Source organism: Manacus candei, unplaced genomic scaffold (genome assembly GCF_025592945.1).
Source record: "Manacus candei isolate 608988 ecotype Guabito, Panama unplaced genomic scaffold, ASM2559294v1 h1tg000060l, whole genome shotgun sequence".
NCBI classification, from domain to species: Eukaryota; Metazoa; Chordata; class Aves; order Passeriformes; family Pipridae; genus Manacus; species Manacus candei.
The window spans coordinates 11,180,364-11,206,315 of NW_026138108.1; the positions used below are offsets into that span (position 1 = coordinate 11,180,364).

Genomic DNA, 25,952 nt, shown 5'->3' on the forward strand with positions numbered 1-25,952 from the left:
TTTCTCTCAATACTTGGAGAACAAGTATGACTAATATAGATTGACTAATGCATATTAATATAATGGATCTGTTATATTGAAAAGTGCAGTGAAATTGCAATGTCCAGAAATCTCATGTAAGTCAGCCTGTAGGACTTTTGTGTTGTTTGGAAGTCTAAGCTGACTGCAAATGGTATTTGCAGGTGACTTTTTTCCTATATCCTATGAATAAAGGACACTACATATCCAGTGGTGTCTTTCTTCGTGAAAAATTTAGGAAGTATAAGAAGGGAACCTAATCTTTTGCAACATGTGTCTGACTGCTGTTTCCATTCCTAAAGTAGGCAAAATGAAATGTATTTGTGCATTCCACAGCATTTTCATGGTTTGTTTTTAGTGTGACTGTTGGTGTTTTAAAAATAATCCTGTGCTGCCGAGGTAGGGATGAGAAGCTCAAAACCACACTTTGGCCAGAAATGGTCTGAATCAACTGAGTTTGGATCTGAAGAAAGGGTGAGCAAGGTGTTGAGATTCTGACAAGGATGGCCTCTTTCTGAATTCTCTGTGCTTGGATCCATTTGCTTATTTAAATATTTAAGTCCTCCAGTAGTGTAGGCTCTAGAGATGTCCAGTGACTTTCTCAGTCTGTGAACCACTGTTGTTTGCACTCTACCTGACTACTTGGCAATACCCTGAGCTTTCTGTGTATGTGGCCAGAGATTTGCTTGGCCATGGTGAAGGAAGCCTCGATGTGTTGCTTTTAATAATGAACTCCCCTAAAGAACCCTGAATGGGCTCAATTTTAAGTATATCTTTGGTAGAAGAGACTAATAAAATGGGCGGGTGACAAAAATCTGCAAAATGTGTTGTTAAGCTCCATAATCATGGCTAGGCTTTGTGAACGAAGATTTGGGAGCTCCATAATAATGTGTCTTTTAAAGCAACTTTTATTTCTTTCTGCCTCAAAAGGTCTTTGAATCCTATTTACTGTCTTCCTTTTTTTTTTCCTCTTCACTCTGCCTTTACAACTTTAAAAATGCTTTACAAGGAGGTAATAGATAGACCAGCCCTGCTTGCTTCTGACCCTCCTGCTAATCCTCGCTTTGCTAAACCTGTGGATCCAAGTCTTCTTCCACCTCAACCAAAAAGGCAGGTAGGAACTCATATGGGTAACACCTGACAAACACACCATTTGTCTTACTGCTGGTAACTCAGTGTTATTGTGTAACTACAAGATATACAAAACAGTATTTGTCTGTAGTCTGCCTAGTTAACAGATATATTTAGCTGAGAACTGTGAAAACCACATTAAAAGTTTTAAGGCTATTTTACACCTGCTTGACCAGATGAGAAAACTATTTGAAAGTGTGGAAACCACCCTAAAAACATAAGTGTTGATTTCTGTGTTACCACATTTAGACTTCAAATTGTATAAATATAATTACATAGCTACATTTAACATGTGAGAAGACTACAGCAGTACCTGAAAATTTGTCTGTGCATGTACTCAGTGCTTTGGGCTGTCGTAATGATAAGGCAAAGCGAGTGTTCCAGCCTGAGGAACCTGGCAAAAATGTCTAAGATGAAAGCTTGAACCTTGAAAAGCTGATATCGATGGCCAAGTTTTTTATTCCTTTAAGTGGAGTTTGTGATAAGAACTTCTACTGGAAGCTCTTCTGCAGCATCATATACATGGGGCAAATTTTTGAAGGCATAGTCTAAATTTTTCTTTTACTACTTTCAGTGAAAGCAAACTCATCTCAAACAGAATTGATGCTCACTTTACATTAGAGTTTTAAATTGAAGTCAACATCCTGTAGTGGTATTCCAAGAGTAGTGAAATGAGATCTGTATTGCATGTGGAAATCCACAGATCAGGAGCTACTTTATATGAAAATTCAAATTCAGAGACCTGTTCTGAACTCCTCAGAAAATGCCTCAATTCTGAAATACATTATAGCTTGGCTTGAGCCAGACTAGATTTAGAACTATGGCAAGAACTACTGTTGGTATTCTTATAATTTGATTTTAAGCTTAGTCTCAGGCAGATGTGATGCTACAAAAAACAACCCAATACCTTTGCTATAAATCCTAGAAGGAGATGTAGTTTCATCTTCTGCACTGATGCTGTCTGGGTTATTCACAAAAACTAACACAAACCTGGAGAAGGATATCCTACATAAAATATGTGGGACTGATTTATTTTGGTGCATGTGCACAAGCATCAGAGCTGCAGTAGAAAGTGTGCAAGGAGTTATGTGAGAACACTTTATTTCTAGTTCTGTGCATGCCTGTGCTGCGCTTTCAGAAGCATCCTAAAAAGCTGCATATACTGCATGGTGATGCAGAAAGCAGATTTTTTTTTTCACTTCAAGTGTTTCCCAGTTTCAGGTGGTAGCTAGGAGTGAACACGAGGTCAGGGAACTCAAACAGTCTTTCAGTGGTTCTGATCATATGGCCAGGAGAGCAAAGACTGTACAAAAACCAGATACCCAGCCCAGTCTGTCAGAAACCTCTGAAAATCTCGCATCTGCCTGTTCTGCTGCCTTTGTACTTTCTGGAGTGCTTGAGCGTCTTCAGCACCTGGAGGAAAAAATGAAACAGGTGACAAGCAACTTCCTTTCCTTTCTGTCTCTTAACTGCATTTGATAACCTGTATACTGTGTTTTTGCTGGCTATGCTGGCTTTTTCTCTGTTGACTTTAGCTTATATTAAGGCAATAAGAAGTCTTTCTACAAACTTGCTATATTCTGTTGATATATGTGGCATTAACTGAAATCTCTCTTTCTTTTCTTGGCTTTCCTTCCCTGGCTGTCACTGCAGAAAAGAGCTCAGAATATAGCAAATAGGGAATTCCATAAAAAGAATATTAAAGAGAAAGCAGCACATCTTGCCTCAATGTTTGGATACATGGAGTTTCCAAAGGTGAATATTAAGTTTTGCACCTGAAGAAATGCTGAGCTAGAAGACTCGTAAGAATTCATGGATGGAAAAAGTTGCAATGGTTTTGGTTTTAACTTTCTTTCCATTTTGTGTGAATCTGAAAAGTAATGTGGATTCCACTGAAACTTGTAAAAAAGCATTGTTTAAATATTATTGCGTAATTTAACTGAGGTAAAATACAATCTAAATCGTAAAGCTAGTCAGAATACTTTAGCAGGAGAGAAATGTGTTAAAATAACCTATGTCTTATGCTTAAGCACACACTGGTAGCTCAATTTCTAATCAGTTGGTGAGCAATAGTGCTTAATTAGTGCACTCTGGCTTTTCCTGTGTTTCCTTATGCTTTCTCCCAGCTCTACCTTACCTTACATCCCACTGTGAATACTTTGATAAAAAAACTGAGTACAATAATATTGTTTACCGTGAAGGTGCCATGATGATTTCCATGGGCCCTCACTGTGCAGAAATAGAAGAACAGAACTATAGTTGTTATCTTTGTAGTTTCTTTGATGCATGACTGTGAACTTAACCGTTGCTAATGTCACTGTCTCTTGGATAACTCTACTGTTTCTGCTTTACACAGAATAAGCTACCTACTAAAGGCTTACCCCATTCTCAGCCCCCAACTCCCTCTTGCCCTCCACCTCATCATTCAGCTGCTGCTGCTGCTTCATCATCTGTCGGTTCAGCTTCCTCTGCTGTTCCTTCTCGACAGGTACTCTATTAACAGATTTTTCCTGTTAAATCCAAACTTGTGCTAAAGCTGCTTGGATGGAAGGTGCTGCCAGCAAATCTGTTCTCTAGGTTGTAATTCACATTTAAATCAAACTTTACTTCATTTACTGTTGTTAATTCTGCATGTTTGTAAGAGAAATGTCATCATCAGAAATAGTTCAGGTAAAAACCGAAGAACAAAGCAAATAGTTAACGGTTTTTTGCTTCAATCCTGAAAATTTTGCATTGCTGCTTATTTTAAATGATCTGTTGTTGTATAGTACCACAGACCATGCTGGACAAAGATCTTTGCATGGTAAAGCAAACTGGGTGCTGTGGGGTTGGTTAGTTGTTCTTGGGTGGTATTTGTGTTTCTCTTTTCATAAGAATATCTATCTGGTCTCTAGTGGAGAACCTGCACAGTAATGGTTATTTTAACTAGAGGCCATGCCTTAGGATTGTATGAGCACTTACCAATACAAGCATTTTATTGTTGTTTGTTTAATTACTTGTACTTTAAACTTGCTTCTGCATGTTCATTGTTAAAATGCAGTTCTTTGAAACAGCAAAGGAAACGTGCATACTCTGAATGGAAGAGATCCTCAGTTCTTTCTACTTATGCTTGATGTGAATGGGCTGTGGAAGTTAACATGACATTGGCTTCTAACAACCTTTGTTTTAGAAGGCTTTTGATTGAATGAAGTTTGACCTTTTTCGGCTTTTCAGGGCAGGTAAAGGCCCAGGTTTCCTTTCCATCAGCCACTTACTATGTAGCAGCAGTCTGGGAGCATTGTAGTATTGAGTAGGGTTGGTGTGGAAATAAAGGTGGAGACATCAAGTTGCCAGAAGTATTGAAGGTGACTGCTGTGACCAGTGCAGGTGCTGCTGGAGCTGGGGCTCTGCTGCCTGCCACATGACCCAAGTGCTCTTCAGCAAAATCGGGTGCCACCTCCGTTTACTGTGAGGAGGAGCAAAGCTGCCTCCTCTGCCAGCTGTTGCTGCATTTAAGTAGCTGCACTTTTATGAAATAAGTACTCATAAGTATCATGAGTATTGCCCAACTTCAGGTAAGCCACAACTGAAGGTATTTTCCCATCTGGTGGGTGTCTGGCAGGATCATTTAGTGGAATTGCTCTATATATTTTCAGGTTATTTTTACACCTTGTTGTTGATGCTGGTTGGAAATCAGGCTCACAGCCTCAGCAGTAACTGAGCAGGTAGATACTGAGCTGACCTGCAGTTCGCAAAGGGCACATTCCTTGGCTGAGATAGAGCTGTGTTGAAATGACTGCCTGGCTCTCATTCCCCAGGGAAATACAGGCCAGACAGCCCTTCAAGGACACTGCAAGCTCAGCAGGTGACTTACAGCAATAATCTCTAATTCCCTTCAGCTTCAAAATAATTCCTTTGCCTGGATTTACCTCTTACTTTTTATGACCTAAGTGGTATAGCACGTGATGGGTTTTAAGCTAAGTAATGGTTTCCAAAATAGAGGTCTGATGCTTGTTGGATTTGGGGAGCTATTGTGACTCTGCAAAAAGACAAAAAAAACCACCAAATAACCTCCCCCCAAACAACAAATAAACAAAATAAAAACCAACCAACCAAAAATCCAAACAAACAAACCAAACCCAAGCTATCTGAAAAACCTGAAAAAAATATGAGAGCTAGGCTCTTAATCACATGGAAACTCTGTGACAATAATTGGGATTTTAATGTGTTTTCTTGGAGAACATTTGACCTGAGCAATCCTTTTTGGATGTTTTAAAAACTGCATTTTGTTTGAAGTACACCCACAGCCTTTTATGAGTTTGCCATTGTATTTAAATGGTGTAGCAAGAGTTTGTTGTGACTTGATTTCCCTCGGGCTGAGGTTACTTCAATTCAAAAATGCTCTCTCCAGGGGTACTAGCAGAAGGCAGCACAGCTGAAGCAAGAAAATCTAGTTTTGTCACTAGCACAGTAAATATATATGTTCATCTCATTGGTAAATGTTTGACTGGTTAAGTAGGATTACATTTATTCTTTGGCAGATCTACATGCATGAACATCTTGATGCCTGCATATGCAGCTCCATAGGTTGTGCAGGCCCAAGTCCTCATCTGCACTGTGTGCATCTCTTCTGTGTAAATATGGTGCATTTTGGATGGCATATTGGAGAATTTTAAAATAGCAGGTCTGATAATGATCAGCTAAACTTTTTCTCCTCCCATTTGAGGCAATAGGAAGCTGATCCAAATGAACCCCAAGTCAGGATGGATTGCCCCCTAGGTAAACCCCTGTGACTTTTCTTACCAGGTGCCAGTGAGTACAAGTGATGTTGTTGGTGCTGTCCTTGCCACAGGGGTAACTAAGAGGTTACAGGGAAGGGGAGGTTGCCTGCCCTCTGTGCACAGTAAGGGATGATAAACAGTCACCATGGGAAGAGAGATGCAGGTCAGGCTTGGGGAATGGGGATAGGGGACCCTTGAATAGAGAGGAACAGGATGCTGGGGAAGACCTGCAGTCTGCAGCAGGACAAGTTTTGGAGCAGGGGATGCCAATGTGCCACCCTGCTGCAGCCTTGACTTCATAACAAGCCATCTGTCCATACCCTTCCATGGTCACATGGTTTTGTTTGTGTTTTATCTGTAAAGATTGCTCACTTTTTAGAACTTTCAGATTTATGAAAATTTTATCACACTTTAAAATATAAGCACTGACTAAATGTGAGGTGCTGTATAAATAAAACTGAAAAGTATTTCTGATGCACAGCATGCATTTTAAAGTGCTCTGTGTGATATTTTAACAATATGTTTGGGCTTCTCTGCTGTGAATATGTACCAGTAACTACCTGTGTTTGTGTGATCTTGGAGAGGAGATTATAGGACTCAGAATTTGTATTTCTGGTCTCTGTTCTGAGAGCTATCACTAGGTAAGTCTAGATTTCAGTATGACAAAATGTTTTGGGATTGATAAGTCAAAGGAAGAGCTTGCTTGTGTCACTCCCAGTGTTTCTGCTTCTTCCCAGCAGAAAAGCAGAAGATAATAGAGGTCTTGAGTTTTATAAGACTTCATGATACATGACATATAAATATCAGCACCCTCCCATCCTTTAAATAGTTAGTACCATCATTTTAATTTCAAGGGAGTACTGAGGTTGTTACCAGTCATTGCACCTGCTGCATTTTCATTGGAACACTATTAGTTTGGGTGGCGTAGTTATTGAAAATGGTGGCTACGAAATCATACTGTCTCATTACAGAAACCTATTATTAAGTCTAAGGCCTGAAAGGAACACTTGAAAAGGGGGCTATGGGACCATATTGCTTCTTTGAAGACATACAGTCATTACAACGTATTAAGAATTAACTTCCATATGCAAGATGCCAGTAATAATCAAAACTACCTTCTGGCTTTAATCACCTGTCAAAATTCACATAGCTAGAATTATGAATTAGCATATGTTATATTACAGGCTGGGCTTTGGTCATTCCTGTTCTCTGTTTAAAGCTGGATTGACCTTCAGAAAACTGTTCATCTGAGCTTTGCATGATTGAATCCACACAGTATGATGTAAGAACTATGAAGTTTTTGCAATCAATAGGCTTTGCTCCCTGCAGAGTTTGTACCAACTACTTCCTTTCAGTGATGTGACTCTAATTACGAGCAGTAAGCAGGGCTTGGGTGTTTCCTACACACAGTAACTTATTACTCAAATGTTGTTTATCTCAGAAGGAAAATGTATGTAGCAGGTTATACAAAAAATAAATAAATCACCCTCAAAGCAAAATAAGCCCCGGAAAATCATTAAGGATATGAAAGAACAAAGGGAAAGCATTGCATTCTTTTGGAGGCAGAGAGCATATTTCCTTTGTTTTATGAAAATACTGCTGAGGCTTACTCCTTGGTTGGCTGTGGCATTCTAAATAATAGCACAGAGAAGTAGAGAAGGCAGCTTTCTCTTTCCGTGTTAATAACCACCCTGATCAACCTGCTGAAAAGCTTTGGCACAGTGTCAGTAACAGGTCAAAAGTTTTAGTAACTCATAAACACTTGGGATTTTTGAGTGTTCTCTGGTTGTGGACTGAAATTCACTGTGAATTTAAGAGTGAATTCACTCTTTAAGATTACTTTTCAGCAAAGGATTTAAAGCTGCTGGTATAAACCTGCCTGGATTGTGAGCAGTAGCCTGTTACATGCAGATAGTGGGCCCCAGCATTACAAAATTGTGTGTGTGTGTGACTTCACGTACACCAGTAGCCTCAGGGGCAGTAAGGGCATGAGCAAAATACAAACTCCATTATGTGAATCCTGTTTTTAGGGTACCTGAGCAGCATCAGGCAGGCAGAGATCTGTGTGCTGTTGACCAAAGCTAAGCCATGTGAGAGCTGACAGGTTCTCTAAAGGAATGTGTGTAGATTTGGGGTCAGAGCCTCTCCTGCAGTTGGGGTTTATTACACGTACACAATTAGATGGGATGAGGATGTTATTGAAGTTCTTGTCCATAACCAGAGTGAGGTTCAGAGGACACGCAGAAGGGATTGCTTGGTGGTTGTGCTGCTGGTGTACAAGGGCAGGAAACATGAGCCTTGCAGGGCAGCACTGCTCTTGCACGTCCTGTCCCTCCCATTCTCATGTTTCTGGTGGTGGCAGATGCTCGTGGGGCTGCCCTGGTGGATTCTCATTCTGCCCTGATATGTCTATTTTGTGACTGAGTGGCATTTGAATGGAACAGAATAGTTCGGTTGGAAGGGACATACAACAAACATCTCTTGCCTGACCAATTCAGGGCTGACCAAAAGTCAAAGCATGGTTTTAAGGGCATTGCCACTAAATTTAATTGAAATCCCATTTACTTTTACTTGGAATGTGAATTCACATTAGTTACAAGGACATTTCCTTTTAATAACATTTTTAAAGTGTGTATAAATGTGCAATTTTCTTGTTTTGACTACTTTAATGTTGACATGGGTTTTTTTTCAATGGGTGGAAAACAGAAATCAGCCAACGTGATGAATTTCAAGGTGTAGTTCAAGCTCAAGGATACCTTTCTTAAAATTCAACTACTTGCACTTTAAGCACAGCCTTGTTATTTAACTGATCTTTGAACACTTTCTTTTACATTTGACCATGTAGGTAAGAAGTTGTACATGGCCTGGAAGTTGCTCAGCATATTCAGAGGTGCAGAATTTGGGGAGGAAAAATTTTTCTTCCATGATCTTAAGCAATACAAATGAACATAGTTTTCCTGTAGTAGCAGGTAGCATTTCCTGTATTGGTTTATAATTTAATGTACCACTTAGGACAGCATTATGGTATGTAATTAGCAGTTTACTTTGCAGTTGTTACCCACAAGTTGTGCAGATACTGAATAATATTTAAAAGTCTTTTTATGTTATACAAAACCAAACAGTACAGAATTTTGTCCCTTAAGTGGCCCTTGTCATCTTAACATACATATTTTTTTATCTGCCTGGATATGAAGTTAATTATAAGAGCCCTCTCAAAAGATAAGGGGAGCTGTAAGGGGTTGGAAATGTTCCCTAAAACATTTTTTTAGCAAGAATATTTTTATCCATCTTAATTTCGGAAAATACACCCACAATACATTTTTAAACTTGATAGAAAATACTTTGAAATTGTTTTAAAGTATTGCAAATACCATTGCCTTTATATTTTTCTTCTTTCTTCATGGTAACTTTCTGGTATTTTAAAACCTTCCCATTAGTAGGACTTGGGGTGGTGGCAGTAGACAAATCATTTCACTGAGAAGAGTGGAACTTACTTAAAATTTGGGCTCTGTGGGAGACAAATGGAGCATAAGAGATGAGATCATGGATTCTCAAGGGAGGAACAATGGCCTGACTTCAGAAGCAGAGCACCAAATCCCTGGCCCTACCAGGATGGCCCTTGCTGCATTTGGTACCGGAGAGACTGTGGCATCTTACATTGGCTATAAAGCTAAAATCCGAATCACTACAGAAAATTCAGTTTAGGATAGAAAATATTTCTGTAAATCTGTGAAGTCTTCACAGATTTTCCAGAAGCAGAGGACTAGACTACCTGCCTACCTGCTGCCACTCATTGCACACACATCTTTCTTCTTTTCCAGTCCCTGGGCATGTGTTTTGGTGGGGTAACCTGGACCATGCAGTCAGTTGTCTGTCTACAATGTGTTTGGAGCCACAGCCTAAGGAAGTGCAATCTCCTTGCAGGCCTAATTGATAAATTTGGTTAAACAGCCTAACATTCATGTAATAGTGTGATGAAGCAGATTAAAGGAGATGTCTTCCTTTCATGAGCATAGCTTCTCCAGTTTTCCCTGGCATTGAGTCACTGGGGAGAGGGTGAATGGTTGCTCTGTGAGCATCAACAAAACATTTCTGTGTGGGAAATTGGCACATATGTTCTCATTGAATGTTCCCTAAAATGCCATGGTTTGTGTACTGTTACTGTGAAGTTTAATTCCACCCCATTCTGAAATATAGCAACAATGTCCCAAGAAGCTGAAGTGAACAATAGGGTTGTTTTTTTTTTTTTTTAATCTGTCAGAATGTCCAGCCCAGATATCCAGGCAGTAGCTCCCAGCTCAGCCTTCCGTGGACACAGCAGGAGGCCTTGTGCTGCAGGAGCAGCCTTTGCTCCCATCAGCTATTTCTCCATCACCTGGAGACTGGGAGAAGTCCATGGGCTGCACAGAGGCCCTTCTGTGGCACCAGCTGGACCACATTGGTCATGCATGAACATGCTTGTGCTCTGCTAGACTTTCCCTCTGCTCTTTCTCCTACCTCCCTTTATTGATGTTTGCATGTTTTCAAATCATTCTTGTCCTTTTTTTCTTTAAGTTCTTTTTCAAAGATAACTGAAGCTCTTCCTTCTATTCTTCATCTTCTCCCCTTTTCTGGTTAGATGACTGTAGGAAAGGTCTCACGTGCAATTGGAGCTGTGGCTGAAGTTCTTGTAAATCTGTATGTGAATGATCACAGACCCAAGCCACAGCTTGAACTGGTAAGACTAAACCCACAAAGAAACAATAACTTGACTGAAGAGGAGTGTTTCCAGAATGTCATCCATAGGCTCTGAAGCACCTTAAGTGTTATGAAAGGTCTTAGTCTAACACCTACTAAGGAATCAAGTGCATATTGGCAAAACATGCTGATGTGTGAATGTGCTGGAAATGTTACTCACCGTGTCTTCTATTTATATTTTTAGCACTTGACTGTATGAATTAAAACTTCAGGAGGCTTTTATTAAGTGTAATTACTGTAGAATTAGTAACAGAAGACAATTACTAATCAGGGTGGCTTCTAAAGAAAGTTTTGTGCAGTACATGTTTATGCAGTTATTTTTAGCACACAAATGCTGAATCACCATGCCTCATTTTGAAGAGGGCTGTTTTTCAATGCTGACACTGTTCTGTGTTGAATTCAGAAGCGATCTCTGGACAGAGCTACAGGTTCTTGCCCCACTCCTCACTCTCCATCTGCTGCCTCCACTGCTCAGAGCTGTAAGGTATTGGGAAGCAAAGTGACGTGTGGTGTTGTGGTGATGACACTTACTTACCAGTCAGCACTAAACTCAATTGCTTCTGCTTCATTGTGACTATATATTAACACCATATTTTTAAAAACACATTTAAGAATGTATTTTTCCCTTTGCATGGTTGCTGGTTTGGAAAGTACCATTCTCTGAAATGATCCATCACAGCAAAATGGATTGCTAATGGCAGATTTTGGAGTAGGATCCTCAACTTTTAAACACAAGACAGTGTGACAATGACAATTGTGGCTTGCATTTTGCATTAAAAGGTTGTTCTAGGGCTGCTTTTTGCTGGTAAATTAAAGATGAGTTGTGTGGACTGTGTGCTGTTGTCTGAATGTGCCTGGACTGTGCCAAGTGTGCGCCTCCTCCATCCATCCCACATGTGGTATCTCTCCTGTGGCAACAGGGATGGTGGAAGGGGAGGGAGATGATGATGGAATGTGGTAGATGCAGCATGCTCATCTGCACCGACCTGTAACCAACCATAATACAATAATGCAAAGTAACATCCTCATACCTATTAAGTAAAGGGAAACCCTTGGTAGCCTCTAATCCATTTATAATTTATTTTTCTGTACCTTTTGCATGTATATCCAAGAGAGGATGAGATTTGTGGCAGTTAGAGAACATTCATTACCAACCTAATTTCAACAAAAACTTTCAAAATATTTCAAGCTGTTAATATGGATCATGTTTTAAAGTCCAATGTGTTAAAAGATGGTCTGTGGTAGGAAGCAAATCAGTTTTTTAAAACTAAACCCCAGCTTGGGCTGTAGTCTCAGGAGGAACATGGCTGAGAGGAGATGTCTGCAGAGATGTGAGTGGTAGTTCGGACACCAGGGTCGAAGATTGTCAACTTTTCTCCCTGGACCTTAAAGAACAAGATTACATTCTCCTCTAGAGTGTGTGTGAACTAGTCTTCAGGACATCTGTTTTCTTGACTCCACTTGTGTGTCAGTTGTTTCAGGTTGGCCAGGTCTGCCTTCCCCTTCTTCCAAGAAGCCTGCACTGAGCCAGGGTGGTGCAGGGTGACAAGTGAGCATCTGGGGGAATGATGCTGCTCTTGTACCTGAGTAATCACAAAATGTTGGTGAAGTCCCAGAGGGAAACTGGATGCAAGTCCAGCACAGAAGTCACCCCTTAAAGTCCTTGTGATGCCTGATTTATTAGTTACTGCATAAACCTAGAGAATTGCAGCAAACGAGTAGTATAAAAAGCTGACCGACGCCTGTTGTAATGGTGTGTGGAGGGAGCTGTGTAACACTTCAAACAGCGAACTCAGCTGCCCCCTTCATAAGAATTTATATCTGGGTGTAGTGCCACAGCTCTATGTGCTTTTCTGTTTTTATCTTTTGACAGGGTTCTCTGCGAAAAGAATTTCCTCAGTCTATTGGGGGGAGTGACATTTGTTATTTCTGCAAAAAACGGGTCTATGTGATGGAGCGGCTGAGTGCAGAAGGCCACTTCTTCCACAGGGAGTGCTTCAAGTGTGAAATATGTTCTACAACACTCCGGTTAGGAATTTATGCCTTTGATGTTGAAGAAGGTAATATAGGAGCTACTTAAGAATATTTTGAAATGTCTGAGTATTGATGCTTTTAATGGACCTCGGGAAAAAGATCTGGCCCAGTAAGTCGGTCAGGAGGAGGTCTGCCAAGTATGTTCAGTTTGTGTCCATACTGATCTTTGAGTTTGGGTCCTTGTGTTTGCAGTCCTGGTCTTTCAAAAGAATTGAGTTATGATGGACCTGAGCTTTAAATGAAGAAATCCTCAGTGGAAAATGAGTTGAGTGACCAAAATGCACTTTGTCCAATAACAGGTCGGGGTGGGGGGAGGAAAAGGGTGATTTTTCTCCAACAATACAGAGTTATTCTTATCTCTCATTTATAACTGGCCATTAAATAATGTGATCTATAAGGATAAGCCATAATAGTGGCAGATTTACATGGATGGAGGGACTATAGGTTATTTCTTTTAAGATGTTATGGCTCAGGAGTTGAAAGCAGTAGGACTGGCCAAGCACAGTGTAATTTATTCCAGGCTGCTGTGGAACAGGACGTTCAGTTCTTGGGCACTCAGTCCCACCTAGAGCCTGGGGTTCAGAGATAGGGAGTTTCTATTTTGTTTTTCAGTTTAGAGAGGAATTATCAAACTTGGCACTTCCAAATGATTTGAGTAGATCTCAGTAGATCTCAGTATTAACCTGACCTCCTTCTGTGAAAGGGTTAAAGATTCAAGGTCAGATACTCTATCCAGAGTATCTGCAAAGACTTTTTTTAGCTGATTATTTGATTTCTGGGTTTGCTCAATATCTTGTGTTGGTTTGTGACTTTGTATTTATGAGATTTTGGTTTTTTTGTGATTTATTAATCTTATACCCGAGTGGTAGATAAATGACCTTGTATTATTGAACTAATGTGCAAATCTCTGTTCAAGTTTCCCATTCCTTTTGCTGCCCAACCATTCATTATTTTTTTAATACATGCAACAGTGAGTTTTCAGTCTATATACATATAGGTAATGTCATAAAATTTATTTTTCCCTCTTATAGGTAAATTTTACTGTAAACCTCATTTTACACACTGCAAAATCAGTACAAAACACAGAAAGAGAAGAGCAACATTGCCAATCCCAGGAAAGGTGGGTATTGATTCTGTTGGTCATGCAGGAAATGTTGAGGCAGTTTTATCTGGAGCAGGGTTCAATACCTGTGTGTGTGTGGGGGGATATTTTCTACCTAATGTGCAGAAGTAGTAAAATTGGTGCTAAAATATAAACCTCCTGGTTCTGTTTGGCATATTTATAATCTGCTTCTTAATGGAATTTAGTTTTTCCTATGCAAGGCAAAGTTAAGATCAATTGGACGTGGAAATATGCATAAAGACTTGAAGGCATTAGCAGAATCTCTACTTACTTTAGAAGTGTATTTAACTTTTTTTTTTTTTTTGATGCTTTATGTAAGGAGGCAGCAGAAGCATGGAAGAAAATGGAACCTAAACCCCCAGAGACCACCACAGAAAGCACTTTGTCTGCTGCTAGCAGTCCAGAGGACAGGTCCCCAGGTATCCTGACTTCCTTCTTTAGGGGCGCGCTAAGCTGGCCCCTGCGGGTGACAAGGGATCTGCTTGACATTCCCAGACGCCTGTCTAACTGGATGCATGGTTTTCTGCACGCTACCAATCTTCATTTCAGGGACAATGCATATAACTATACCTACTTGTACGAACTCTTGAGCCTTGGTGTGCCACTCCTCTGTGCTCTTCTAGAGGTACTTACTCACATGTACCGGGAAGCAGAGCTATCACTTGAAAACGTGCTTGAATGGGTGAAAAGATTCTGTAGGGTTTGAATTCTTCTACGTGTCTTGCTCAGTTGTGCCTTTCAGATTTTCAAAATTAACAGCCTGACTGTTTTCTTGGGGAGGGGGGGGGGTTGGTATTGGAGTTTTGGTTTGGTTTGGTTTTCTTTTTTTTTTTTACTTTTCATGCAATTTAACGCATGACTTCAGTGAACGGTGGATTCCTTCTGATGTAAACGAGGTACACAATCAAAATTTTCAACGTAAAATGTACTGTATGTTAGAGCATGAAGGACAGTGTCCAGACACATTTCCAGAAAATGGAGACAGATGAAGGATATTTTGTAGATTTTTTTTTTTTTTTCCCCCTGTTTTATTCTGTGATCAGACCATTGGGAAGATGGTACATTTTGAAACCATTTTTCTCCCTGCCTACCAACCCCCCTGCTTCCTTTTATCTTTTTTTTTCTTTTTTTTTTTTTTAGTTAGACCAAGAAAGAACATGTGTTCTTTCAGATGTTTGGGGAATATTTCTGACAAGTGACTGGCTTTTGAAACCTGAATATGGCGCGTAGCTTTTTTTTTTTTCTTGCTTTCACCTTTGCTCTGGGTTATGAGGTTTATAACTTGCATGAATATGTTTTGAGAAAAACCATGTACATAATTCACATTGCTCCTAGTCATGCCTTTTACGTTGCTTACATGTGATAGATCCCTTTTGTTGATAGTGGGTATTATCTGTTCTACTAATTTATTTAAAGTTTTTAAATAAATTTGAAGAGCAAATGTTGGGTGAGTGAAGGCTTGATTGAAATTTCTAAGTTGAAGGAACTGGTAGTGCAATTAGACCTGACTTATTCCTCAGACTGAGGCTCCCTCATTAGGTGGCCGATATGAGGAATATGAATTTATGGAGCCCTCATCTGTAACTGAAATATCTACTGTTGTGCCTCTGGGTAGGCACTGCTCCCAGTGTCTGTTGGAATTTCTTAAAAACACAAGTTTAGAACAAACAACAAAAGCCTATGAATGTATTCTAAGATTACATCTTAGCTGGGTGTTTAATTCATTTCAATGTGTACAACCAATGGCAGCCACTAAGTAAATTTCTTTCAGATGTCTCTGAATGAGGTCTACCTTAGACAGAAGGTGTGTGGACAGGTTAAATAATCTATTTAGCAGCAAGGACACACTGGCATACCAATTCTGATTATTTTCAACCTAGTTAGCCAGTGAGGTAAGCATGTTCCCTGCCTCTCAAATACTTACATGTTTAAATTTAGGAGTTGGCCAAGAAATAGGTAAATACATAAACGTGGCAATATGTGTAGCCTAAAATTAAAATCATCTGTAGTATTTATTTGTAACCAAAAGAATGTGGCATAAAGAGTAGGAAATACTGTCACATTCAGTTAGTAATGAAGTTGAGGATGACCCTTCCAATGGTCTCAAATGACTGTGTTTCTCATGGGCTGGCGGTTTTGATTTTTTTTTAATATAATGAGTGGGCAAAGATGATTTGAATTGTTTTGCCTCTTAGGTATTAAAAGGAAATGTGTCTTTTGTTTAAAAAAAATTACAAACTGGATTTTTCTTCTAGATAGTTTGACTTTCTTTAAACTATGAGGATAAAGACTTTCACATTTTAGAGTGGTTGTGTATTATTGGAAAAAAAATTAAGTATATGCAGAGAACTTGGAAAAGTGCTTGAAGAAAACCGTTTAGATGTATGGTAGCATTCCTTTGAAATAAATTGCCATGAATGCTCAAACATGTATTCAACCAAACTTTGCTAGAACATTGACTGGACACAGCAATAATTATAGCAACATGGTGGGCATCTGTATATATGTAAAGAAATCTATCTGTACCTTTTTTAATTGCATTTTAAAAACCCCTGCTTTGAAACACTGTATTATTTTTAATTGTTTGCTAATTGTAGTAATTGTTTCACCCTAAAAAGGAGAAAATCTGCAGTGCGATTTGTCATGTTACTCCTGCAGCACAGCAAACTGCTAAGTGGTAAAGTTTGAAAAATTTGGGTTGCCATCAATTTTAATTTCAGTTTGTCAACAGCAGGAACACTTTTTCCTGAAGTTTTCTCCTGCTGTTTACCACAGGAAGTTTTCTACTTTTTCAGCAGAGTGAGCATAATGGTAAACTTACAGAAAATGGTGATGTACTAAGAAACTGGGAAATCTCTGGCCAATAAACTTAAAGCAAATGAATCTTACTAGTAGACAGTTTAAAAATCAGATTTAAAAAAAAATAATTAAAATATTCTGTTGGTTTTGTATAGATTTATATAATGGGAAATAAAATCCCTACATTTCCACAGTAGAATTCAGGAACTTGCATAATGCAAATGTTTTCCTGAGGAATCTTAATTACACTGCATATTCCACTGGGATTTTGCAGGTGATTGTATTGTAAGGGTTATTTTATTGTTATCAGTCTAATTGGTAGATTTTTTTTTTCACTTCTTCATCTTAATATTCTGCTAGTAATATTCATACCTATTTGTCCTCATTCATAATTCAGTGAAAAAAGGGCAGTTTCATTGTGGCCAATTCTTCTTTGCACCTATGTAATCTTCCTGATGCTTTCCTCTATAACCAAGTTAAGTCCTGTGTTTTCTTCCCTGCTCTCTTCTCTGTCAATGTCCCTCATTGCTTTTAGTCCGATTCAACATTCCGGTGCTGCACCCGCTCACTGGCTGAAGCCTTTCTGCTCCCAGGTGATTTATTTTTTTTTTCCCCTGCTTGCCAGTTCCAAAATTGTGTGACTAACACTGTCATTTGACAGCATTTTGTGTTTGTTTTTTTTTTTTTAAAAACTTTTGGAGCAAACTGTGTGTGTCTGGTATATTAATGGAGCTTTGGCATGATCATTTAACCTGTTGCTGAATTCATGGTTCTAGAAAAGGCAGCGTCTGCACTCTTTGTAGGGAATGTTTTTCTCTCTGTCTGTGCATGTATGCTTCCCTATGCCTTTAAGGTAAGTTAGGCAAGTAAATAGCTTCTTGAAAGAACTAGTTAAAGCCTTATTTTTTTCAAAGAATTGAAGGAAAGATTTAAAATAAGGTCAGGATGGGATTACGCAGCTGATTCTCCTGGCTGGCATGAGCTCAGACGTGGAATGAGCAAGCAGCATCTGAGCACTGTGGTGCTGTCTGAGCAATTCTCTGCTTTGATACTGGAAAAGTATGATATAAAAAGATTCTGTAAGGAAAAGGAGCCAAAGCAATGCAAATTCCAGTCTTCCACCCCAAGTGACATTGTAGACAGGCATAATAGCAGTAAGTGTGCATGCAGTTCTCAGGCTGAAATATCACCATGCCAAGTTTATATAACCAAACTGTTTTGGTTTGAGTTGTTTTATTAACTGATTAACTGGGCCCCGTTTTGGCACTCTGATGGATGGATTTGTCTTGCTACACTACTCCCCATGACAGACTTCTGTGATTATTTTTACGTAATGAAATACATACGTTTCAGTTTGTGTAATCACAAGTTGACAATCTTGAAGGGGAAATGAATCCAAACAAGGACCAAGGGCTCAGTCTGACCAGCCAGTGCACAGGGTCTGGCTGATGTGGTCGTAACTCAGCTGTTCCTGCTGAGGATCCCTTTCAAAGGGAAGGGCCTTCAAGAACTGATCTTAGGAGTAATTTTCAGGAGGGGCTGAACATCCCCTGCCATTGTCCCCATTTCACACGCTTTAGCCAGGAATGTGGAAGGGCCACAGGGTCAGAGCCCTGTGCTCCTTATCCTACTGACCTGTATGTTTGTGTGATTCACCTGATAGTATTTATTTGTGTGGGTATCCTAAAATGACTTGATGGCTCTGACAGTCCCCATGCTGTGCCCACGCAGAAACCTCTCTGTATTTTAAGGGTCACTTCCTGCACAGGTGGCTGGGATGTGACTTCCTATGTATTTCAGGGCTACAGTGTGTTGTTACTAAGCTCAGCATGCTTTAATATGAAGGTTGTGACATAAAGGTCTGCCATTTCAAACCACTTCCTATTGCTGTGTTTTTTACTCTCTATTGCAGAGTCTTCCTCGCTGTTCCTGCCCAGTGAGGATTCTGTCCTTCTCCTCCTAAACCTTCTGTCTTTATTTTACTTTATAATCTTAACTGAATATTTTTATTAAATAGTTTTTAATTCTGTATTTAAATTTTCACATGGAAACTCTGTATTTTGCACACGGTGAAAATTGTTTTAGCTTTATTTATGATATCTGCTGTAAACAAAAAATAAATGTAGTTCTTTATAAGTCTCCTTGTTTCATCTCTTCCTTATATAAAAATTTCCTGGGTACAGACTTAATAGTGACTTCACGCTGGTTTTGCAAACTCCTCTTCTGGTGGGTGCTGTGGTGTTACCCTTCTTGTGGCCTGAGCCACAGGCCAGAGAGTTTCACTGTGGTGGTGTAATTGCATTTGTGTCCCTTTTGAAAGGGATATACGTCAAGGTCCTTGACAAGTTATCCCATCGCTGCAGATCCAAGGTGCCTGGTGTTGGGATTTATCCTTCCTGGCAATGATAAGCTGGTGTTGGTGAGCATGGGGGTTGCTTGTGTTGCATACACAAATGGCACTTGTGTCCTCTTCTCTTTGACTTCTGTTACCTTTCCTCATGTTATTATGTTACATATTAACATATGTCATAAAGGCAGTAAGTTTATGTGTTTGGGGTTTCATATTGTGTTCAGGAAAAGCAGGTAATAACTCTGGATAAAGCTTTATCTTTGCTGCTCACTCTGGAGTGCTATTTGCAAGTTCCTGATATCTCCTGGACCCCTGGAAGCTGCAGCTCCTGGTGACCTATTACCTGTTCACAGTGACCTTGTTTTATTTATTTGTTTATTTATTTATCCTTCCTTTACTCTGCCATGGATTTTCTCTATTTTAATTTTCGTATTTAAAGCTGGTGATGTGATTGTTTTTAAACAGTGGGTTCTTCAAATAGCTTTCCTAAGTCTTCCTCCCCTTGGTTTTCTTTCTGTTGCTTACTCTGCAATTCTTAAGCTATCATCTCTTTCTTTGTATTTCAAGGAAAAAAACAAATCCCAGAGAGAATAGTCCAAATAATTTAATGGAAGAATTGTGTGATTTTTTAAAATTTTTTTTTAATGCATTCAAACTGAGCCTCATGGGGGTTGTTTGAATGACAGAAATGAATTTTTTTAAATTGTTGCTAAAGACAACATTGCCAAAGAACAACAAATGTTATTCTCAATTAGCTATTACGTCCTCCCTGCCAAAGGAAAAGCCACCATGCACAGTAGAAAGTTTGCATAATGAAAACATAGGGCAACAAATACCATTGAAGACAATACTTGGCACTTCCTTAATTGCAATGGGCAAAGCAATTGGGGTGAAACTCAGTTTTGCTCTTTGCACAACTGACAGTTTCAGAGCAGGCTCAGAGGCAGTGGCAGAGGAACATCAGAAGAGGTTTTTGTCTGCAGAAGGTGATGATTTGTTTGGCACTGAAGCTTTGAGAGGCATCTGATGTTCATGCTGTTCTCATAAAGTTTCACTTATTCCTGCTAAAACATCAGTACAATGGCTTGGAACTGGGTAATGGTAGAGTCCAGATTTGTTTCTTATGGTGATGCTGAAGACCAAAAAATTCAAATCACTGGATAAAATCCTATTGGTAGAGGCATATACCTTGCAGTAAACAGTCCATGCCCTGGAACACTCATGGACAAGGCAAGACACAGTATATGCAAAAGAAAGAAAACAAACAAAATGAGGGAAGCAAAACTGTGTTAGTTCCCTCACTCTCAGTCAAAATTATTACATAAAAAAAAAAAATATCCCCTGTTTTAATACCAGCAATGGTTCTGAAAGGAGAGACTAGCAGGTTAAGTTCTGTGTGAATTTAGCAAGTGTGGTTTGGGACTCCTGTCCTCATTTGGCTGTGTGAGCAGAGCTCCCTGTGAGCAGGAGACTTCAATCTTCCTGCTGCTTTTCTCTGGAGCTCTCTCCAAAAGCTGGGGTGCTCTCAGTGTCCAGCAAGCATGTACTGTCAGAAGTGCAACCCAAAGTCATAATGCTTTGTCCCTTGGCATAGCTGGAATTATTTGAAAGGCAGACAAACTGCTACTCCAGTCTTGAGCTGCCCTAGAACTGGGTGTCTTCCAAAAACTCTGATTTTAGAGCAGATGATACTAATGCCTCTTTACATAGTTAATGCTTTCTAGGACCTGATGTTATAGATGCCATTGTAGCATGAGAAGGATAAAGGTGGCATTTGCTATGTCAGGCAGGCTCAAGAGCTGCTCTGTCTTTCCTCTTCTTTATACTGGTTCAAACTGGTCTGTTGCCACGAGGGCCATTTGGATTGAAAATATGTACAGAGACGTGCGTATTTTCTTTATTATATTTCTTTTTTTGAAAAGCCAGCCTAACCTTTCATTCTCAAAGCCAGGCAGCATCAGCTGCCTAGATGCCTGTTAATGAAAATCAAACATGTCAGGATTCAGTAAAGGTAACCTGCCTTTACTATAATTATGCTAATGCTTTGTAATGAAAAAGATCTTGTAGGTTTTAAATGTGCTTGATTTGAAAAGAAGAGTACAGACACAACTTCTTAAAATTGCTCAAATTCAAACACCAGCCTTTCATTACCTCTACCAAGAAGAGTTCTGTTCCTCTTAGTTTCTTCTAAATTACTACAGCTGTAAAATGCCAGTGAAAGTTGCTTCTGTTTGTCTTCCAACCTCAAGCAAGGACTATGGTCTGCATTTTTCCACAACATTATGGCAATTAGTTACTATAATGAGCTTTAATTCACTTCTGGCTCACTCATTCCTCTCGTTCCAATCAAAACAAAGAGTTTTGAAATGCACTGAATTCTGAATTAATACTTATGTTTTTGAAGACATGACATGTTTGTAGATGACTTGATTTGTTTTTGCATGAAAGATCACGTCACTGGAGCTCAGAACACATTATGTATTAATGCTTGATCCAAGTATACATATTAATCATGTAAATATTTCCCCAAGTCTCTTTCCTTTTCTCCATGAACTGTGTTCACCTAAAAAGAAGGAAGGCTTTGACCTTGTCTCATCAGGTGGTGGGCTCCAAACTTGTTTGAAATGGATGGAATTTCTGAAATGTTTTTTTGAAATGTGAAATTATGAAGAAGTTTGCATGTTGCTATAGTATTGAATTTGCTCTTTAAGCATTTATTCATTTATTCACATTTTTGTTTTAACATTTTTGGTCCTTTGAGTTTGTGTCCAAAAATACTATTTTGACAGACACTGATCACTCTGGAAACTGAAACTGTTGTTGCTGCACTCCAAATTCACAATTAATACGTGCCTTAATATACCAGACTAACACAGATTGCTCTGATAAAATGTGTGTTTACTCTTTATAGTGTGTTGTCATAGCAGGTTTTATTTGAGAATCAATTTTTCCTGGAGATATATATTCAAGTATATCTAGTAGGATTCCACTGAGTTGCTTTTTTCCCTATCTCTCTATTAATTTTTGCTTAGTTTGTGTTAGCATGTTAATGTGCACCATCCCCATGGATGCATTCAGAAGTTGGGGGGGACTTGGTCTTGCTTTGACAGCTTCAAATTCCCTGGTTATTTTTCATACCTGAATTCAGAAATGTCTGTTTATCATGGGAATAGGAGGAATGGTCTGTGGAGGAGCCCATCACAGGACCCTGGATGGAGAAGGGGCAACAGGAATGCATTTGTAGGCACTGGAGTTGGAAACCAGGCAGGGGGTGTGGTCCTGCTGCCGTGGGGAGCTGCATGGCACCCCATGGATAATGGGAGTGTCAGGCACCTTTATTCTTTGCCACTTGTCAGTCATGATAAAGTGAAAATTACTTCTGTTATAAATATGAAACAAGCATGAGGAAAAAGCAGGAGAAATGTGGCAAGAACTGAAATTGTGAAATGTCAGCCATCGTGCCTTTTACAGGAATCCTTTTTTAAGGACTTTTTTCAAAAACCTGCCTGGTGGTATCTCAGGTGTGATGAAAAGTCCAAGTTTGGACTGGACATCAGTTTGGGAATGCTGCTGGAAGCTTTATAGCTTCCTAAGGCAGATCTGTGAAATACCTCAATGGGATGGCTTCAGTTTCAAACTCTGACACAGGCAGTGCTGCAATGCTGCCTTTTTTGAGCTCAGGTTACAGGACACAGCTGAAGCTCCAACAGGTTTGAACTTGGGTTTCACTTCAGTGTGGGCTGGTGATCACTGTATTGCAGCAACACCAAGGTCTAACCAAGCCGGGGGTGTTTCCCCATTCCCTGTCCCAGTCCCATGTGGGCTGTGCTTCCCTGGTGAGTCCTTTCTGCCCTGGATCTCACCCCTGAGCTCACTGGGTTTGTTTCAGCTGTGCTTGCACAGCAGTGGTGTTAAGACACCTTCCTTCTGTCCCCACAGCTTTCTTAAAGCACTGCTGTATTGTCAGCTAGACTCAGATTATTTTTTTGGTTTATGGCACAGTAAGAAGTCAGGCAGTGAAGCATGCTGGGTGTGCTACAAATCAGTTTGTGGTGTGCTGACTGAATTTCTTAATGTCAGTTTTTGATGCCAACTGGTGTTTGCTTTCACCATCAGAGCTGCCCACGTTTGTGAGTAATTCCACTTTAGGACTGCTCACTCCTGTCGTTGTCTTAGTCAGCAGCTCCATACAAGGCCAGGCAGAGTCCACTTATCCTGTGAATGAGTTATGAGGTGACAGAGTTTAATGGCAGGCCAAGAGCCTTGGGATTGCCAGCCAGGAAAGCAGGATGCGAGTTAGGCTGGAGTCTTTACAGGGGGCACTGTTGTGTTGGACCAGCTGCACAGTGGGGAAAGTGAACCCCGTGCCAGCCTGGCACCCACCTCCTGCTAACCAGAGCAGCGCTCTGGATTTTGGTGGTGCTTTTCACCTAAGGACCAAAAAGCCCTTTGCCAGTCCTGAATGGTTGGGGCAGTTTCGGGTAAGTACTGTTCCTGCTTTCACTGCTGTCAGGGAATCACAAGAATGGAGGTGTGCCAGAGGTGCCAAAATATCACATCCTGACTGGAGGTTCGGACACCTAATTCTAGTAGGTTTTGTTCTTCCTGCCCACTCCCCAAACAAGGCTCACATCCCATCATTTCTTCTCTGCCTTTTCATAGTTGCAGAGCAGGTGTGGGGCTTGGGGCAGGGCAGTTGTGGCAGGGTCCCCTGTCACTGCCAGAAGCAAGTATGAATAGTTTCTTATCTCCTCTGAGGACCCAGCTGGGAGGGTCTCTACCTGGTCAGCCACCAGACCTTGTGTATGGTGTGGGCAGATCAGGATGCTCTTGGAGGTGTTTTCTGGACCCCAGTGTGTTGTGGCCCAAAGCAGAAAGGTTGATACAATTTTAAAATTTGTTGTTACCTGGCTGTTTCTGTTTTTCATCTGCCTTCAGGGATGTTCTCTGGGTTTGTATTAGTTTTTAAACTCTGGTTAACTCAGTGTAGTTCAGTCCCCCTTTCTTCTTGTGTGGTGCTCCCGTTTGGTCTGACTCGCTTTAGCCAAGAAATCCCACAGGAGCTCTCACTGTACCTTGCTTAAAAATGACTTAAATGACTTAAATGACTTAAAAATGACTTAAAGCCAGCTAAAGGGGAGGAGGGGGAGAAACACGGATGCTTCTGGCTGCTCATGGCCCTGCAGCATTGATTTGATGGGGAAGTGGCTGCAGCAAGTTTGGTTGGAGATTTTGCAGTGGAGTGTCTTTGACCATTTTTGTCCATGCAAGCCAGAGGCACGTGGAGAGCAACCACCCCTGAGCAAAGCTGATCAAACACAGCTGCCCTGAGTCAGCTGGTGTCCGAGCTGCTTGGCCCAGCGCTCCCCGTGGGGAGGAGGATGTTTTTTGGCAGAGTTGGGGCTTTGTGCCATTGTGGGCAGCACGTGCTTTGCCTGAGGTGGGGGGGAAATGGCTGACCCGGTCCAGCTGCCCCAGCGGGTGCTTGGCTCTGCCCAAATTTGGCTGGTTCCCAAGCCCTTGTCATCTCCTTGCCAGGTCAGAGTAGTGTGATTTGCCTGATGCTGGTTTGGCAGATGACTCAGGAGCAGCAGCAGCCCATACAGAGAGTCAGGCTGCCTTGACAAGCAGGACTCGCCAGGATGAATAACATCTCCTGCTCATGTCTGTGTGTTGGCCCTGGTGGGGGCTCTCAGATGCTGGAGCAATCAATGCCTTACAAATGGTAATCATAGAAGGTGTTGAGAGCTGTCTCCAAAGCCCCAGGTGGGTGGACACTAAGCCCCTTTGGAAAGGACCTCTCCTTTGCCACGTGTGCAGTGTCACACTGCTCTGGGCAGGGAAAGGGGCCCGTGCCAGGGACTCTCGTGGGACCATGGTGTTTTCACCAGCTAAGCAAAACCCATTGTTATTGCACCTGCAAGCGTGGCATAACAGAGAGATAGGTGTCAGTGCTTCTCTCTACCATGCTGAATTAGCATGGTGTGTGTGAGACACCAGCGTGTAACTCGGCACCTTTCCCTCATTAAATTGGTCTGGTGTGTTGGCAGAGTCTCTGGGACCAGGAGGAGGGATGCAATGATGCATTTGTCTGTTTTGCATTAGCAGAGGGAGCTTGCTTGCTGGTAGATGGCATTTAGCAGTTTGTTAGTTGTGGAGGGGCAGTAAACAGCTCTGAGGTTTGAGCTTTCAAAAACCTGTGCTGGAGATATTTGGCAGAGCAGTCTAGCAGAGCTGGCGTGGCCCAGCCGTGCTGGGCAGTGCACGGTGGTGCCAATACCATGAGACATCAGTCCTGGATTTGGGTCTTTGCAGCTCAATGCCCCCTGAAAAACCTTCCCTCACTCAAGACAGAGACTGGTAGTGACACCCTGCGATGTATGAAGGGTTCATGACACAGCAAGGGGTTTCTCCAGCTGTGCTGGTCCTGCTTGGCTTGAGCCAAAACAGCCCCATATTCCATGGATATAAACTGTCTTAAGCTCACTCCAGGAGTGAGTAATTGCTTGCAAAAGTAATTGCAAGCTTTCAGGGCTGTAAGAATATTCACATAGCTCATGTCTTTAATATGCAGCACATTACAGACAGGAAAGACCACTCCCCTGCTGTGCTGCACTGTCAGCTTTGCCCCTGTACACGAGGAAGGTGAACCAAGGTATTAGCAAAACCTCTTGAGATCCCCAAGTCCCTGATCCCACATGCCCAGAGACTTCTTCATTCTTGTTTCTGGGCTTTGGGATGACTTTGGCTCTCCCCACTGTGGGGACACAAGGTCTCACTGCCATATTCCTTGGTACAGAGCCTTTGCAGAAGAGTGGTGCTGCATGAAGGCCCTGTTAGATGCTGAAATGCATCCAGACCACTGAGGATTGCTGGTATATGAAAAGTTATTCAAAAGAAGATTAAAAAGGCAAAAATGCTTTTTAGGTTAAGGTGGATCATCACTGGGTGCTCCAGTGTAAGCATGTGAATTTTACAAGCCTGTCATTGAGAGAATCAG

The 25,952-nt window shown here is 40.8% G+C and overlaps 1 protein-coding gene across 4 annotated transcripts in view; it reads left to right on the forward strand.

The window, feature by feature from the left end:
• The window catches only part of MICAL2 (microtubule associated monooxygenase, calponin and LIM domain containing 2), a 161,695-nt gene that overhangs the window by 95,937 nt on the left and 39,806 nt on the right, over positions 1–25,952 (forward strand). Inside the window, exons 20-30 of one of the 4 annotated variants that reach the window (XM_051803809.1) lie at positions 1,028–1,132; positions 2,365–2,583; positions 2,803–2,904; positions 3,506–3,637; positions 10,528–10,626; positions 11,050–11,130; positions 12,520–12,706; positions 13,712–13,800; positions 14,123–14,222; positions 17,138–17,195; positions 18,515–18,738. In XM_051803809.1, the coding sequence (XP_051659769.1) occupies positions 1,028–1,132; positions 2,365–2,583; positions 2,803–2,904; positions 3,506–3,637; positions 10,528–10,626; positions 11,050–11,130; positions 12,520–12,706; positions 13,712–13,800; positions 14,123–14,222; positions 17,138–17,178 (1,155 nt within the window). In that variant the 3' untranslated portion in view covers positions 17,179–17,195; positions 18,515–18,738. Of the gene's footprint in view, positions 1–1,027; positions 1,133–2,364; positions 2,584–2,802; positions 2,905–3,505; positions 3,638–10,527; positions 10,627–11,049; positions 11,131–12,519; positions 12,707–13,711; positions 13,801–14,122; positions 17,196–18,514; positions 18,739–25,952 lie in introns of those variants that run through there. The other 3 variants (XR_007907186.1, XM_051803808.1, XR_007907187.1) reach the window with 3 other exon arrangements.